This window comes from Heliangelus exortis, chromosome 25, assembly GCF_036169615.1.
Source record: "Heliangelus exortis chromosome 25, bHelExo1.hap1, whole genome shotgun sequence".
Taxonomy (NCBI): Eukaryota; Metazoa; Chordata; class Aves; order Apodiformes; family Trochilidae; genus Heliangelus; species Heliangelus exortis.
The window spans coordinates 2,895,648-2,912,089 of NC_092446.1; the positions used below are offsets into that span (position 1 = coordinate 2,895,648).

Here is a 16,442-nt window from a genome sequence, read left to right on the forward strand (position 1 = left end):
TCTGCACTTTCTCACAGCACACAGCATTAGTCATCCCTAATTATTCAGCTCCAGTTGAACAAAGCCTTGTCTTTTTATTTTTATTGTTGTTGTTGTTGTTGTTAGCCTGAAGACCTATATTTAAATATGAAGAGGTGGGAAGCATTTTTTAATCCCAGCTGGATAATTCCTAAAATGCACAGAGATAAAGCCTGAGCAGACATCTGCTCTCAGGGCTGGTTGGTTCCTCTGCTGCCTTGGGTGCCTAAAACTGGACTTGAGCAGAGCTTGTGCCAGGCTCTGCCTTGCTCTGTGCCTCTTGGATGGCAGCTGGGTCCTTTTTCCTGACTTTTGCCATCATGTGCTGGATTTGTTGGCTGTGCCTGCTTGGGGATGTTTGTGAGGCCTTTGTGGATTTATGGACTTGGTTTCTACCCAACTCTGATTCTGTGTACCCAGCTTTGCTCCCCCTGATGCTGCTTCTGTCTCACTCTTTGAAACCCCTTGAACTGGGTGATATTTGGGAGGTGGGGAAGTGGTGTGGCTCAGCAGAGAGGGATCCAGAGCTTTAAAAACCTCCTACAGCATGGTGGTAAAAAGGCTTTTCTGGGGGCAAGGAGAGGAACTTGAGGAGCAGACACTGGTGAAATTTGGGGCTGTTTCTGGAACAACAAGAGAGGAGAAGATGTGATACAGCCAGGAACACCCAACAGCAATCACAGAGCATTTCATGTGTGAAAGGAGCCAAACATGAAACAGAAACATCCCAGCAGACCCATTTTGGTCTGAGGCTTCAGTTCTTCACCCAAGGCCACCCAGGAGGTGGTGGCAGAGCCTCTGAGCCTTCCTCCAGCCTCCTCCTCACCCTCAACCTCATCTTCCTCCCACAGCTGCTTCTCCATCCCATTAATTTGAGCCTGGGAGGTTTTGTCTTGCCTTGTAATCTTGATTTGGAGTTTCATTATGAATTAGTTGAGTCTCCTGTGCCTTTTTAAAAATGGGTTTGTTATGCTAAGTACTTGCCAAGTGCATAATGAGGGTCTAAATCGGTCTATATGTAACAAGGCAGTGATTTAATTATTCCTAACACTCAGGCTCTGACAAAAGCCTCAATTGTTGCTGTCACTTGCATTTTGGGACCTTCCTGCACACACACACACACAAACCCCCATTGCAGGCACTTCATGGTTTCCAGCACCCACCCTGTTATTTATTATTCTTCTAAACGTTGCTATTTCCAGCTCCCTCACACCCAAATGTGGGGCTGGGAGTTCTCCCTCCAGGGATTTGGATTAATGAGAATTGGAGAAGCTTTGGGGAGGGGGCTGGGGGGGGGAGGTGTTGCTGCTCCATCTCTTCTAAACCATTCACAAACTCTGGGTGGCAGCTCTTAAAAACCAGAAATGAAAAAATTAAAAAAAAATTATTATTTTTTTTTTTAAAAAAGAAATTAAAAAAATTAAAACCATAAAAACAGCAGAAATGAAAATGAATCAAATGAAGGGGCTGTTAAGCCACAACACATCAAAGGGAGCCTGGAAGTCTTCAGACCAGTGGAAAAAAAGCTTTTCTCTCTTTGTAACCAAGGTGGGAATCCAGCAGCAACCCTGCTGGGCTCTAAAATGCAATCAGGGTGGTGTAAATAATTCTAATCACCAGCCTAATCGGGTCTTCCCTAAATTTCAGGGCACTTTTCAGGAAAGTTGGCTACCTGCAACCTGTCTGACAGCTGAGGAGGCTGAGGCACTGTTGCCCAAGGACATTACAGACACAAGGGGTCATGGGATTTAGTCCTTTTTCCACCAGATTATGTGCCTCACCTTAGGAAATGGTCCCTGGATCATCTCTTTAATGGCCTAATGAGTGATGGGCTAAACCAGACCCAAATCTGGGCACTGGATTGAGCCTCCCAGCTCTTCCCTGACCTTGGGAGCAGAGTCCGAGCTGTTCAGACCTTTAAAGGGTGAAGCAGCCTCCTGAATACCAGTCTGGGACTTCTTCCTCTCCCTGCTCTGTGGCTTTGTCCTTCTCCTTTAGTCAAGCTGGTGAAGGAGGTGATTGCAGTATTGTTCACATCATAATTTGGGGCATTCCTACAAACTTTGGAGCTCAAAAAAACCCCTTTTACCTCTTTGCTTTGGAGATTTAGATGAGCGGAAAACGGCCTAAGGTCCAAACTTCAGTCTCTCCTCCACACTGAAAAAAAACCCCAACAAAACAACAACCAAACAGGAGCTGCTGGTGGCCTGAAGCTTTTCCTCCAAGCTTCCTGGTGATGAAATGTGAGTGCAAGGCAGTGCCAGGGCTGACAGGGGGGTTGGGAGCTCCCGTGATTCATCCTCAGGAAGGAGCATTTCCAATCCTGCCTCGTGCCGACTTTGCTCCCGGGATGGATTTATGAAAAGCTTCCATCTAAGGCTGGTGGCAGACAACAGCCACAGGCAGGTACAGCCTCCTGGAACCCCATTGCAGAGGGCAGAGGGTGAAAACCACATTTTCTCACCAGTTTTCCATGCTGGGAGCAGGAGGAGGCCGGACCCGCTGGTAACATCCCCCTGGCATGGAGGCTGCTGGCTGGGCACAGGGGGACCTGGCTTTGGGGCACAGGGGCTCCTAGGGAGGCAACTCTCACCTGAATGGGGGTGAACTGGGAAGCAAGGGGTGGGTAAGGTGTGTGTGGGGTCCCACCATACCCCCAGCTCCACATCATCCCTGTACTCAGGGATCCTGAGGGAACCCTGATGTGTACATCCCCGTGCACATCCTGTGCTCAGCCCTGGGGAGGCCACAGCTTGAGTCCTGTGTCCAGTTCTGGGCCCCTCAGCTCAGGAAGGAGATTGAGGTGCTGGAGCAGGTCCAGAGAAGAGCAAGGAGGCTGGGAAGGGATCCAGCACAAGTCCTGTGAGGAAGGGCTGAGGGAGCTGGGGGTGTTGAGGCTGGAGAAGAGGAGGCTCAGGGGAGACCTCATCACTCTCTCCAACTCCCTGAAAGGAGGCTGGAGCCAGGGGGGGGTTGGGCTCTTTTCCCAGGCAACTCTCAGCAAGACAAGAGGGCACAAGAGGTCTCAAGTTGTGCCAGGGGAGGTTTAGGTTGGACATGAGAAAGAATTTCTTTCTGGAGAGGGTGCTCAGCCATTGGAATGGGCTGCCCAGGGAAGGGGTGGATTCTCCATCCCTGGAGATATTTCAAAAGAGCCTGGATGTGGCACTCAGTGCCATGGGCTGGGAACCACAGGGGGAGTGGATCAAGGGTTGGACTTGATGAGCTCTGAGGTCCCTTCCAACCCAGCCAGTTCTAGGATTCTGTGGTTCTATGATCCCCTTTGCCCTGGGTTCTGGCACTGTTGGGTTCCAGCAGTGCCGAGCACAGCTGCAGGTCCAAGGGTTGGACTTGGTGATCTCAGAGGTCCCTTCCAACCCAGACATTTCTATGATTCAATGAATAGGAGGATTTAGCATTTAGCAGCTCCCTGTTAAATTCTGAGCAAGGAGGCATCTTTGGGGTCGATTTTTCTCCTACCAGGCTCTGCCACCCTCGTGCATTTCCCAGCTGTGAGTCACATCTCACCCTCTGCTCTTCCCCCTCCCTGAAGTTGTCAGGCACCTCAGGAGGTTTCTTCAGGATGGGAACAGTGATAACACCTTGGGCAGGGGTTGATGGCTCTGCAGGAGGGCTGGAAACTCACTCTGAGCAAAAGGTGAAGGTTTTCCACCACTGCTGGGTGGCAGGAGCTTGAGGTTGGGGGAAGAAGAAATCCAGACATCACCACAACTCACAAGACAATCCAGGCAGCTTCCAGGGTCACAAGGGGGGACCTCAGCTTGTGGTGGACCAAAGAGATGAATCAAAAGCAGAAATAAATCCTGGCAAGTGAAAGACATCCCCAAATTCACTAGGATGGGGGTCCCAGAGCTTTGCTCCCAAGGGGGCAGCTGCAGAATTGGGTCCTGGTGGGGACCCCTGTGGTGTTTTGGCTCCCTCCCCATTTCTTCCTTCCCTGGAATGCTGGAAGCTGCCCTTGGGTCCTGCTCTCACCAGGATCTCTGTGCATGCCTGCACTTTATTTCCATTTCTCTCCAGCCAAAATGAGTCTATGAGGAGGAAAAGCTGTGAGAAAAAAAGTCTTAAGTCAAGTGATTTCCTCTCTCTTGGCTGTTCTGGGTCTCATTTTGTGCTTTCCCAAGATAAGAAGGGGAACAAAGTGGAGGAGAAAGCACAAGATACTCATTTAAAAAGAAAGCAAGAGAAATAGGGTTAAAGACTGGGAGAAAAGAGACTTCCAGTCATACTGGGGAGAATTCTTCTTGTAAGAAAGTCTTTTTAAATTTTATCTCCATTCTTGCTATCTCCAAGCTGTTAATTTATTCTTACAGGGACTTTTATTTGCAGCTAAACCTTCCATCTTGGGAGTCATTTCTGTCTGTAATGACCTCAGCCAGCTAATGGTGGGCTCTGTCTTTGGAATCCTGATGAGTTCTTTTGTGGGATTCAAATTTTTCCTTGCCATTCACTGATACTTTGGGTTTTTTTTCTGTGTGTTTGTTTAGAGCAGAGCATTCTTAATGATTTATTTTTTTTTTAAGGGGAAGGTTAGAAGAAAGGAATATCCTGCCACTTCCAGCAGTGTTTGTTATGAAGGGTGAGCAGCAAAACTGAAGCAGGCAGTGAGTCAGCATCCTCCCTGCCTCTGCTGGCAGCTGAGCTGTTGCTGGGGTTACTGTCACAGGTGACAGAGTGGATCAGCCTTTCTGATGTCCCTAAGCTGAGTGAGAAGCTGTTTTTCCCAATATATCAAAAGAAAAAAAAAAAAAAAAAAAAGCCAGGCTACAAGAAGCCCCCCATCCAAAGAAATCTCCCCAGCTGGTTGTATTGTCATTTGGGGCTTAGAGAAAGGGAAAAGAGGAACATGGGGGGTTTTACTTTTGCTTTGGAGGTTGTGTAAGAAGTCACTTGAGAGGCTCTGGTGTTAAGTGTTAGCAGATCTTGTTGGTCAGCAAAACCAGGACCCCTGGGGCACCCATGGGTGATGTGGCAGGACTGTGTCTCACCCAGCAGCAGATCTTGTGGTCCTAACAAGGGGGCTTAAGACATCTCTTCCCCCTCACCCTTTTTTGGTGTCTCTCCTTGTAAACAGTCTGTGCCATGAGGGGATTTCTGAGAGGGTTCTTAGGGTTCCCCTGGAACTCTCTGTGCAAGGAAGGGGGTCCCAGAGGGGAAAGTAGCTGAAAACCAGGAAATCTTGCTTAAAAACAAAGCAGAGGGGGTTGCTGCAGAGCTGGGGTCTTCCACCTCTCCTGAACACTCCCTGAGATGTTGTGCAAATTTCTCTGCTCTGAGTTTTTGCTGGTTTGGGTTTCCCAGCTGGACTGGAAGTCTTTGCCTGACAGCTGGGAAGTGTTAAGGAGCTCCAGCTTTACCTGCAGGCTGGGCAGGTTGATCAACACCCAGATGTTGCACCTGAATGCAGAATTACCAACACCCAGATGTTACACCTGAATGCAGAATTACCAACACCCAGATGTTACACCTGATACAGCTCTACCAACACCCAGCTGTTACACCTGAATGCAGCTCCAACACCCAGCTGTTACACCTGATACAGCTCTACCAACACCCAGCTGTTACACCTGAATGCAGCTCCAACACCCAGATGTTACACCTGAATACAGCATTACCAACACCCAGATGTTGCACCTGAATGCAGAATTACCAACACCCAGATGTTACACCTGATACAGCTCTACCAACACCCAGCTGTTACACCTGAATGCAGCTCCAACACCCAGATGTTACACCTGATACAGCTCTACCAGCACCCAGATGTTACACCTGAATACAGCATTACCAACACCCAGCTGTTACACCTGAATGCAGCTCTACCAACACCCAGATGTTACACCTGAATACAGCATTACCAACACCCAGCTGTTACACCTGAATACAGCATTACCAACACCCAGCTGTTACACCTGAATGCAGCTCTACCAACACCCAGCTGTTAGGAGCCAACCCCAGCCAAACTCTCTGCTCAGCTCTGAAACCTGTGAGCCCTGCTACTGCCTCTCCCTTCAGCACATCACCTCCCACATCATATTACAGCTGAGTGGGGGCTTCCCATAACAAACCAGTTGGAACACCATTGGCCAAGATGGGAAGATGGGGAGGAGGTACAGAAGGGCTTCAGGCTGAAGGGAATTTCCCTGGATTGCCAGCTAGGAAGGGAACGATGGCAATATTAGCACTTAATGCAAGGACTGTTTAGGGTTTTTTTTTTCTTCTTTCAAAGCCCTGTGCAAACAGGAGCTAATTAACTGGAGCCAGGAAGCCAGGGCTGCACTAATGTGTTTTGCCTGGTGACCTGGGCAAGTTTGATTTTTCTATTTAGCTGTTTCCTTTGAGACTGAGAGCCCAAGGCATGTGTCACTGGGGGATCCATCCTACTGGAGCATCCCTGGCTCTGTAACCTGGCTCTCATTGCAGCCAGGCACTCATCACCCTCTTCTTTTCCATGGCTTTTTCAGACTGATGGATGTTTGATGGCTTCAGAGTAATTACAGTGAGTTTGCTCCTCTCTTAGAAAGTATAAAGTGAGAAGCAAAAAAATGATTTTTCCGTTCCTTCCTGGCTCTTCCCCACCCTCTGTGTTCCCCTTTTCACCCACCAGCAGTTTCACATCAGACAAATCCTGTGGGATTTTGGTGGAAACCAGAGATCTCCCTCCATCTGTTTTTTTTTGGGGGGGGTTTCCATAGTCTCAGGGGGGCTGTGGCCCCTCAGAGCTGGCTTGGGCTCCCCTAACCCTGCTGGCCCTTAGGGGACTGGGATGCTCTGGAGGATAAGTGACTCTCCAGGAGCTGGTTTGTCCCCAGGCTGAGGGCACTGATGCTGGCATTAAGCTGCATTCCTCCTGCTTGCTCCTTACTGACCCCAAATTTGCTCCCTGCTGGCTCTTGCCCAGTGATGGCAAAGCTGTGTGGTTGATGGAAGTCGTGTCCCACTTGAACACAAGGGGATGGCAATGCCTCATTCCTCATTATTTGCTCCAGGGCTGTGTCAATCAAACTCGTGGCAGCTCAGATTTCCTCTCTCTCATCTCTAAGGTGATGTGCACTGAGCTGGCAACTGAAAAGGCAGGGAACAAAATTGAGAGGATTGGGGAAAGGCAGAGAAATCCAAGAGAGACAAAACACAGTTTGAAAGTCCTTGCCTGCTTTCCAGGCTGCTGGCATGGGGATCTGTGCTGAGGTGAGACAGCTCAGTGCCCTCAGGAAATCTCCTCCTTGCTCAGCTCCCACTGATATAATTGCTGGGCAGCCCCAGTGCCTGGTGCCAGGGCAGAGGTTCTGTCCCAACCCCCCCACACAGGGAAAATCACTTTATTTCTGTGATGCAATTTATTTTCCAGAAGGTACTTGGCTCCAGAGTGAGGAAAAAGGTGAGGGTCTGTATGAGGGTTGCCTTGGGGCACAGTGGTGACTTACAGGTTCTCCAGTTTTAAACTGCAAAGCAATATTCCCTAAAAAACTTGTGCATCCCAAAGGATTTAGGCACCAGTCCACCCTGGATATCTTGAGCATCCTCTGAAAATTCAACCTAAAATACTCTTGTGAAGAGACCCATCCTATGTTTTAGGGCAAACTGCTCCATCCACATCATTTAGACTAAAATCAGTTGTTGGGTTTTTGGTTGTAGGGGCTGATATCCACATTCTCCCTGCTGGGGGGTGGCTCAGGCTGCAGAGCCTGCACCTGCCTCACTGTGACTGTCCCCAACCCCAAGCAGAAGTGACATCCACATCATAAATGACTGAGTGAGCGAGCAGTTGCTCCTCACCCACACAACCCTTTTTGCTGCCAGAAATTGGGATTTTCACCTCTTTGTGCTGAGGCTGTGTCTGATGCACTCCTGACATCTCCTCAGTCACAGAATCCCAGCAGGAGGGGGTTGGAAGGGACCTCTGGAGATCACAGAATCATATCCATAACTCTCCTAAGCAGCAAGGGATGTAATTCTAAAGATTTAGGGGAAAATTCCAGCCTTCAGTCCTGAACACTTGATTTGCTCTCTTTCAGGTTTAGGAAACAGTTTAATTTCCTTTAGAAGTCAATCCTGGCCTAGATGTCCCATCCTGACCACAGAATGAGGACACAGTGACACAGAGGAGATGAGGCACCACTGACACCTGCCCAGGGAGTTGATCCCATCCAAGATCACCCAGTCCAACCCCTGCCAGAGCAAGTTCACCCAGAGCAGGTTGCACAGGATGGCATCCAGGTGGGTTTTGAGTTCCTCCAGAGAAGGAGACTCCAGCAGCTCTCTGGGCAGCCTGTGCCAGGGCTCTGTCACCTCAAAGAAGTCCTCCTGATGTTTACATGGAGCTTCTTGTGCTCAAATGGGTGCCCTCTTGTCCTCTCACTGAGAAAAGACTGACCCCATCCTCCTGACACCCACCCTTGAAGTATTTACAGGTGGTAACAAAGTCCCTTTCAGTCTTCCCTAAGGACCCAAGTCCCTCAACCACTCCTCCTAAGAGTCCCCTGGATCTCCTTCTCCTCCTTGCTGAAACCAGGTCATCTGCCCCTCCTGGGGACATTTGTACCTTTGGAATGAAAACACAACGCTGTGGCCCTGTTGTCTCCCTGGATTTGTGGCAAAATTGCTTTGTCAGTGTAATCTTAGCTCTTAATGATGGAATAATGGGGTGCAACAGGAGCTGGACAAGAAGTCACTGGGTATCATTTTGCTGTCACTGTGAAGGCCTTGGAACATGATCCCTGTTGCAGTGGGATTGACATTCACATTGTTTGGCCACCATAATCCCACCTGGATAATCACATTTTGAGGTTATTAAAAGAGGTCTGACTGTATCCTGAGTTGTAACCCCTGGGTCCCCAGAGGCTTGGGTAGGGCTGAGCTCAGGCAGCTCTGTTACCCTGGGAAGTAACCAAGTGATGCAGAGTAACTTGGCTGCTCTCTTCTATCCACCAAGTCCTGTTCTTGCTAAATCCACAGCATGGCAGGGGAAAAAAAAGAAAAAAAATGGAAAAAAAGAAAAAAAAGAAGGAAAAAAAGAAAGAAAGAAAAAGATATGAAAAATAGCTCCTGTCCATGCTCAGTTATTTTGGGTTAGCTGTTCAATTTTCACTTCCTCCATCTATTAAGAGTAATGACTGTTCTCTTAGGATGTGCTGCTTTCCATAGCTGGGCTGCAGCTCTCAGGGAAGATCCCGGGGTGTTTGGGGTCCTGTTATGCTAAATAAAATCAGATAAATAAATCACTTCTCCCTCCAGAGCTTGCAGCAATGCTCTTCACCTGTGCTGAGTGCTAAGCAAACTGCAGTATTCAGACAGCATTTGATTTTCCTCCCCTTTCCAAATTTCAGCATCTTTCTCACTTTCTGAGGGCAGAGGGAGGCTTCTGGTGTAGGATTGAAATAGACCCCAGGTGGGAGGTAAGAAATATTCTCATAGTGTACAGATGGGAAACTGAGGCACAGAGAGATTGAAGGATTCCCTCTGTGACTGAGTTACACCTGAACTCCAAGACAAGAACAGGAGCTGTGTGCTCCAGGATCAGGGCTCTGAATTAATCCTGGGCAGCCAAGAGGCATGACCCCCCTCTCCTGCTGCCTCCTGGGGTGGCATTGACCAAGGATTTGTCTCACCCCAGAGCTGTTTTTATCTTCATCTGCTGCTTTTGTGGCTTGGTGAGGAGGTGGGATGGGATGGGATGGGATGGGATGGGATGGGATGCCTGATTTCTGGAATGGTGTCAGTGAGCCCAGCTCAGCAAGTCAGTGAACTCACTGGGATAAGAGCACAGCTTTCCTGGAAAGCTGTGAAAGTCCTGAAAAGTCCCTGGGCACCTCAGGGACTGCAGAGATGCTCCCACCTTTTGTCTCCACTGGGGAGAAGGTGAGGATGGTGGGACTGGTCAGTCTGGAGCCAGAGGTTGTGCTGTGCAACTTACTGCCCAGTTGCCAAGGAAATAATCACAATTAATTCAAGGATAATCTGGTGGGGAGGAACCAGAATTTGCAGAATTTGGCTACTGCAAGCCAAGCAGAGCAGGGGTAGAGCATCTGTTCATCTGTTTTAGCTGTCTAATGTATATTTTAGCTGTACAATGTATGGATTAGGGAGCTGGTTTAGCAGTCAGCCTGGCAGTGTTCTTGTTAAGGGCTGGATCTGAGGATCGTGGAGGTGTTCTCCAACCAAAATGGTTCTGGGATTCTCTGTCTGCTTCAAGTTAACCTTGATGCTCTGTCTGAATCCAATGCTTCTCTGCAGTGCTGTCTGCAAAGGTTTCAGACAGTGATTTATCACTTTATCTGCAACACTTGTCCCTGTTTGAGTGGCAGAGGCTGAGCTGATGTTCCCGAGATGACACGAGAACCCCCACGAGTGAGTTAATCCTGCACTGCCTTGATGTCACAGTTGGGGCTTGGAGCTTTCCCCAACGTGGAAGGAGAGACAAAACCTTTTCAGTGCATTAAGGTATTATTGTAACAGCCTTTGTGCTGAAAGGGTTCTGATCCTCTGAAATAAAGAACAGCAGATTTGTCCCAGATTTATCAATGGAGGCAGAGTTCCCATTCAGCTGTGAGGGAAGGAAGAGCCCGAGGGAGGGGAGGGGGGGTGGGATCCCTCCCTCTGTAGCAGCTGGCTGGATGCTGTGCTGCTCATGGGGGATGAGGAAGGCTTTGGTGGGAAAAGGAGAATCCCAAAAAGCTGCTTGAGAGGTGATTAGGGTCAGCAAGAAGAAGGGAAGATTACCAGGTAGAAGCAGGGTGCTGAGGCAGCCCCATGCCTGGGAAGAGCTGAGGGTTGGGGTGAAGGTCCTGAGCCTGTGACCCCCTGCCCACCCCCTCTCAGAGGTCTCCTCTCATGGGCTGGGTCTGGCTGTGAGAGGGGGGAAGCTTTGTGTCCCCTCTGCTTGGAAATCCACCCAGCAAAAGCCATGAAAGGAAGAAAAGGGTAATACTTGCTCTGCTTCTTTGTAGGAGCTGCAGCTGCTGTTTCCTGCCAGCCCATGGATCATTGCACAAGGGGATTTCTTAAATGGCCACTGGAAATGAAATCAAATTTGTTGAGACCGGATGCAGCAGAAGAGCTGGAAGGTAAAAGCAGAGTGAAACTTGCAGAGGGAGGATGAGGACATCTTGCATGGGACAGAAAAGCCACAGGAGTGGGTTTGATGCTGCAGCTCACACAGTGCTGCCCAGTGGGGTGTCACAGAGCTGTCCCTTCCCTTGGGTTTTATCAGTGCTGGTTCTCCTGGACCCAAACTGCTCCCCTTGTGCAGAAGCAGTTCTCTGCAAAACCTGGGAGGCAAAATCTCCCAGTTTGGGGACGTGACCCAGGCCACCTCTGTTGCTGCTTGACAAATTTGGGGCTGGGTGCAGTGTCTGTATGCAAAGCCCTCTGGGGTCACACGTGGGGCTGGCGTGGGCTGTGCCAAGCAGGAGGTGATGCTCATGCTGTATCCTTGATGCTGAACCAAACCTTGGCTGGTTCAGCAGGAGAGGGAAGGAGCTGAGGAGACTTTGAGGAGGAGGAGAAGGAGGAGGAGGAGGAGGGGATCTGCCCTGTGGCTGCTCTCTGCCTGCAGCGATGCTGCTGGTCTGGCAGAGCTTAATTGGCTTTGATAGGATTATGGGGAAGCAGCAGAGGAGTAAACAGGGCCAGGAGGCCATGAAGTGTGGGGGCTGTAGGGCTGGAGCCCTTGGTGAAATCCTCTGAGCCAGCCTGAAGCCAGACTAATGCTGCCTGGAGCTCAGGGGTTAATGTCTGCTGCAGTCTTGCAGCTGGTGTAGGGGGAAACAGCTTAATCCTTTTCCTGGTCTTAAGCAAAGGGTTTTTCCTAACAGCATCCCAAAGGGCTGTGGCTCCCTCAATAATTTCTGAAGAGATTCCTCCTGCCTAAGATTCCGAGTCAACTGTTGCAGTTATGGAAGTTACCCCTTGTTACCTCAGGCCTTTTGTCATCAAAAAATGTTTTGGGTTGAAAGCAGCTTTGTTTGTTTGCCTTAGCTGGGATGGCAGATTTCTTGGCAGAAATCCTGGCTGAGGAATGAGATGAGCCAAACAAGTCTTGAAGTGCTCCACACAGGGATGTAGTGAGGAGATGGTGGTTATTTCATGACCAGGACATTGGTTGGAAATAGAGCCTTAGACTTGGATGTGAACTACTGTGTTTTTCTCAACCTACAAGTAGCATGAGCAGCTCAAGGGTTGATGATGTTCCAGGTTTTCCTGGTTAAGCTGAGCTCTGGGCTGGCTGGGAGATGCTGTGATGGGTTAAGTCCCACAGCCAGGTCCAGTTTTCCTCTCCAGGACCTTGCCAAGGCTCATTCCCCCTTGGTTTCTGGTAGCAGAGGGGGTTTTCCCCTCTGTCAGAGAAGATGAAGCTGGGTTCAGCTCACTCAGCCCTCAGCTGGGGTGTTAATAATCTGCTGCTCACAGTCTGGACTCCACTCTTACACCCAATATTTATTTTTGAGCCACCCCCCTGGGTTCGTGTATTTTGTACAGTTTGTTTCTACCCCAAAACATAAATCTTTTCATCTGTTTTTCTCTCTACCTTCTGGAGGCTGTGCTGGTACAAAATAACACCAGAGATGAGTTAAAGTGGGGCTGGTGCAGGGGTTTAACCCCCATGGCAGTCTGAGCACCCCTCCAGCATGGGAACCACAGTATGGTCTCTCCCTCCTTCCCTCTCCCCAACCCTCGTGGTTGTGGTTGGGCTTTTTCCCAAGCTGGGAGCCCCCTGAATTCCCTAAACCCCACTTGGCTGGGTATTAAAACTGTTCTGCTGGGGTTGAATTTGGGAAAATGGGGACCCAAGGTGGAGCTGGAGGGGCACAGCTGGGTGCAGAGAGACCTGAGGTTGTCCCTGGTGCACATCTTCCAGTGCTGGGCTCCTGCAGAGGAGGTTTTCACCTTAAAAAAAAAATCCTTTTTGACCAAAATTGGACTATTTACATGAGAAAATCAATTGAAGCTGGAGGGAAAAAAAAAAATCGAAGCCTTTTTGCCTTTCTTGCAGGTAAGTCTGAGGTGCAGCTTTGGATTGGGGCTGAAGCTGCCTTGGTCTAGGGCTGGCTCAGCTTCACTCCTCTGTTTATTTTGCTTGAGGGGGTCACACACACACACACACAAGCGTGCAAATGCACACACATGCGTGCAAACCTGTGCACACGTGTGTGCAAACGCATACACAGGCTCTTTCTTCTAGACAGGAAAAAAAAAATAAAAAAATCCCCAGCACTTCAGCCCAGACGCTGATTCAAAACAACTGTTGGCAGCTCTGGCCGCCGCTGTCTGCTTCCCATTCCCCACAGCCCCGGCTCGAACGGGTGACTCGAAACAAACAGACAAACCTCAAAATTAATCATAAAAATTACATTTCACCTTCCCAGGGGAAAGGGCAGAAAAAAACCCAAACCCTCTTTCGAGGCAGCCAGGGAAAAAAAGCCCCAACAAACTCTCCCTGCTTGCAACCCGCTGAGCACTGAAGGATGCTCCTGGGGGGATGGGACCGGAGCCCCTCAGCATGTGGGGTTCCGGATCCGTCCCCCCCACCCCATACCCGGGATGACCGCAGCTTGCCGGGGGGCTGCGGGGCAGGGCCGGGGGGGTCTGTGGGTGTCTCCGGGAGCGGTGACTGAGCGAGGCGGTGCCAGGGCTGGGGGCGGATTTTTTGAGAAGAGAGAGGCTCAGCTCTTCAGAGCAGCGGCAGCCGCTGGAGGAGTTGGGCGGCTGTTTTCTGCCTCTCCGCCCGGAGGAGGAGGAAGAAGAGGAAAAAGAGGCTTCGGCTGCCGCCTCTCCGGTCCTCCCCCCCTTCCCCTTTTCCCCTCCCGCCCCACACCTTTATGGACGAGCGCCGGAGCTTGCTCTACTCTCCCGCCTCCTCCGCCGCCGGCCGACACCCCCGGGGGGGCGGCTCGACCAGCAGCCACCACAACCTGGGCTACACCGAGCAGCCGCCTCCAGCCACCCCCCAGCCCGTCCCCGAGCAAGAGGCGGAAGAGGCTGACGAAGGGGAGCAGGGCAGCATGACAGTGGTGGGAGGAGGCGGCGGAGGAGACCCCTTGCTGGAAGAACCTCAGCATCCTCAACCTTTGCTCGGGGGGGAGCGCTACGATCAACCCCCGACTCCGGCCGCCGTCCCCGCCGGCCAACCCGCGGGCGCCGGGGAACACGAGTGCTGCGAGAGGGTGGTGATCAACATCTCGGGCTTGAGGTTTGAGACTCAGCTGAAGACCCTGGCGCAGTTCCCCGAGACCCTGCTGGGGGACCCCCGGAAGAGGATGCGGTACTTCGACCCCCTCCGCAACGAGTATTTCTTCGACCGGAACCGTCCCAGTTTCGACGCCATCCTCTACTACTACCAGTCGGGTGGGCGCATCCGCCGGCCCGTCAACGTCCCCATTGATATCTTCTCTGAGGAGATCAGATTCTACCAGCTGGGGGAGGAGGCCATGGAGAAGTTTCGGGAGGACGAGGGTTTCATTCGGGAGGAGCAGCGGCCGCTTCCCGACAAGGAGTTTCAGCGCCAAGTGTGGCTCCTCTTCGAGTATCCCGAGAGCTCCGGGCCAGCCCGAGGCATTGCCATAGTGTCTGTCCTGGTCATCCTTATCTCTATTGTCATCTTCTGTCTGGAGACCCTGCCGGAATTCAGGGATGACCATGACTATGAGCAAAGCGGAGGGACCTTCGGGATGGGTGGTGGCTCTCTCCCACCCGATGCCTTCACCAATTCCTCATCCTCAGCCACTTCCATGGTGTCTTCCTTCACCGACCCTTTTTTCGTAGTGGAGACTTTGTGCATCATCTGGTTCTCCTTCGAGCTGCTGGTCCGCTTCTTTGCCTGCCCCAGCAAGGCCACCTTCTGCAAGAACATCATGAACATCATCGACATCGTGGCCATCATCCCCTACTTCATCACGCTGGGCACCGAGCTGGCTGAGAGGCAGGGCAACGGCCAGCAAGCCATGTCCTTGGCCATCCTCAGAGTCATCCGCCTCGTCAGGGTCTTCCGGATTTTCAAGCTCTCCCGGCACTCCAAGGGGCTGCAGATCCTGGGCCAGACCCTCAAGGCCAGCATGCGGGAGCTGGGGCTCCTCATCTTCTTCCTCTTCATCGGCGTCATCCTCTTCTCCAGCGCCGTCTACTTCGCCGAAGCCGACGACCCCAGTTCAGGTTTCAGCAGCATCCCCGACGCCTTCTGGTGGGCAGTGGTGACCATGACCACCGTGGGCTACGGGGACATGCACCCCATCACCATCGGGGGCAAGATCGTGGGCTCTCTCTGTGCCATCGCGGGGGTGCTGACCATCGCCCTCCCCGTCCCCGTCATCGTCTCCAACTTCAACTATTTCTACCACCGGGAGACAGAAGGAGAGGAGCAAGCCCAGTACATGCACGTTGGGAGCTGCCAGCACCTTTCGTCCAGCGAGGAGATGAGGAAAGCTCGGAGCAATTCCACCCTCAGCAAGTCTGAGTACATGGTGATCGAGGAAGGGGGGATCAACCACAGTGCATTCAAACAGGCTGCCTTCAAAACGGGCAACTGCACAACCACAAACAATCCCAACTGTGTGAACATCAAAAAGATCTTTACCGATGTTTAAAACAAAGCAAAACAAAACCAACAAGCAGCAAACCAAAACCAAACAAACAGCGACAAAAGCTGAGGACGTGGTGAAGAAATAACAATAATAATTCCAAGTGACTGTGTGCTCGGTGTTGTGTGGAACATGCACCATCATCGGTCTGTGTGTGCCCTTGGTTTTTATACCTTTTATTTTTTTAAATCCTTCCTTTCTAAAGATCCACAGGAAAAAAAAAAAAAAACAAACAAACAAAAATACAAGGGATTTACAATTCTTCAAAGAAGAGGATGGCTAAAGGGTAAAGAGAAGGAAGATGAAGACAAACCACACCGTTGGAACAGGTGTTTGTTCTGCAACCTATTGCGGGGCTGCTTTTGTTTTCTTGGCTGCGGGGTCCTCTCTCTTTGCTCCGGAATTTTTCCCCCTCCCTTTCCCCAAAAGCAATGTGGAGCTGATGTCTCTTCCATCACATAAACTCACTTGTTGGATTAGCAGCCCCAGATGGGGTCGGGTGAGGAGGAGAACGTGTTGCAGAGCGTGCCGGAAGGGGGTTGGGAGGAAAAAAAAAAAAAAAAAAAAAGATGTAATTTTGCAGAGATTCTCTGGTACCACGGTGTTAAATGATGCTGAATATTGGGATGTGTGGCATGCCAGGACGAGCACACCACTGATTCCCTTCACTCCCCCATTAGCTCATTTATGAAATTCTAATCTGGCCGGAGACTGAGTGCAATCAGTGCTGACTTAAACAGGAAAAAAAACCCCAAACAAACCACCACCACCAAAAACCCCCTACTTTTCTATTCTTAATCCCCTTCGCGTTATTTCATCCAGCACCAGATTTAT

General features: G+C 50.7%; 1 protein-coding gene across 1 annotated transcript; it reads left to right on the forward strand.

Moving 5' to 3' along the window:
* Window positions 1-13,682: 13,682 nt before the first annotated feature.
* LOC139807459 (potassium voltage-gated channel subfamily A member 3-like) lies at window positions 13,683-16,408 on the forward strand. Its single transcript, XM_071768470.1, has one exon. It carries the CDS (start codon window positions 13,854-13,856, stop codon window positions 15,612-15,614), a length of 1,761 nt encoding a protein of 586 aa, XP_071624571.1. The 5' UTR covers window positions 13,683-13,853; the 3' UTR covers window positions 15,615-16,408.
* The last annotated feature ends 34 nt before the right edge of the window (window positions 16,409-16,442 follow it).

Coding starts and splice junctions, on each gene's coding strand:
- LOC139807459 (XM_071768470.1), top strand. CDS start 13,854: ATGGACGAGCGCCGGAGCTTGCTCTACTCTCCCGCCTCCTCCGCCGCC.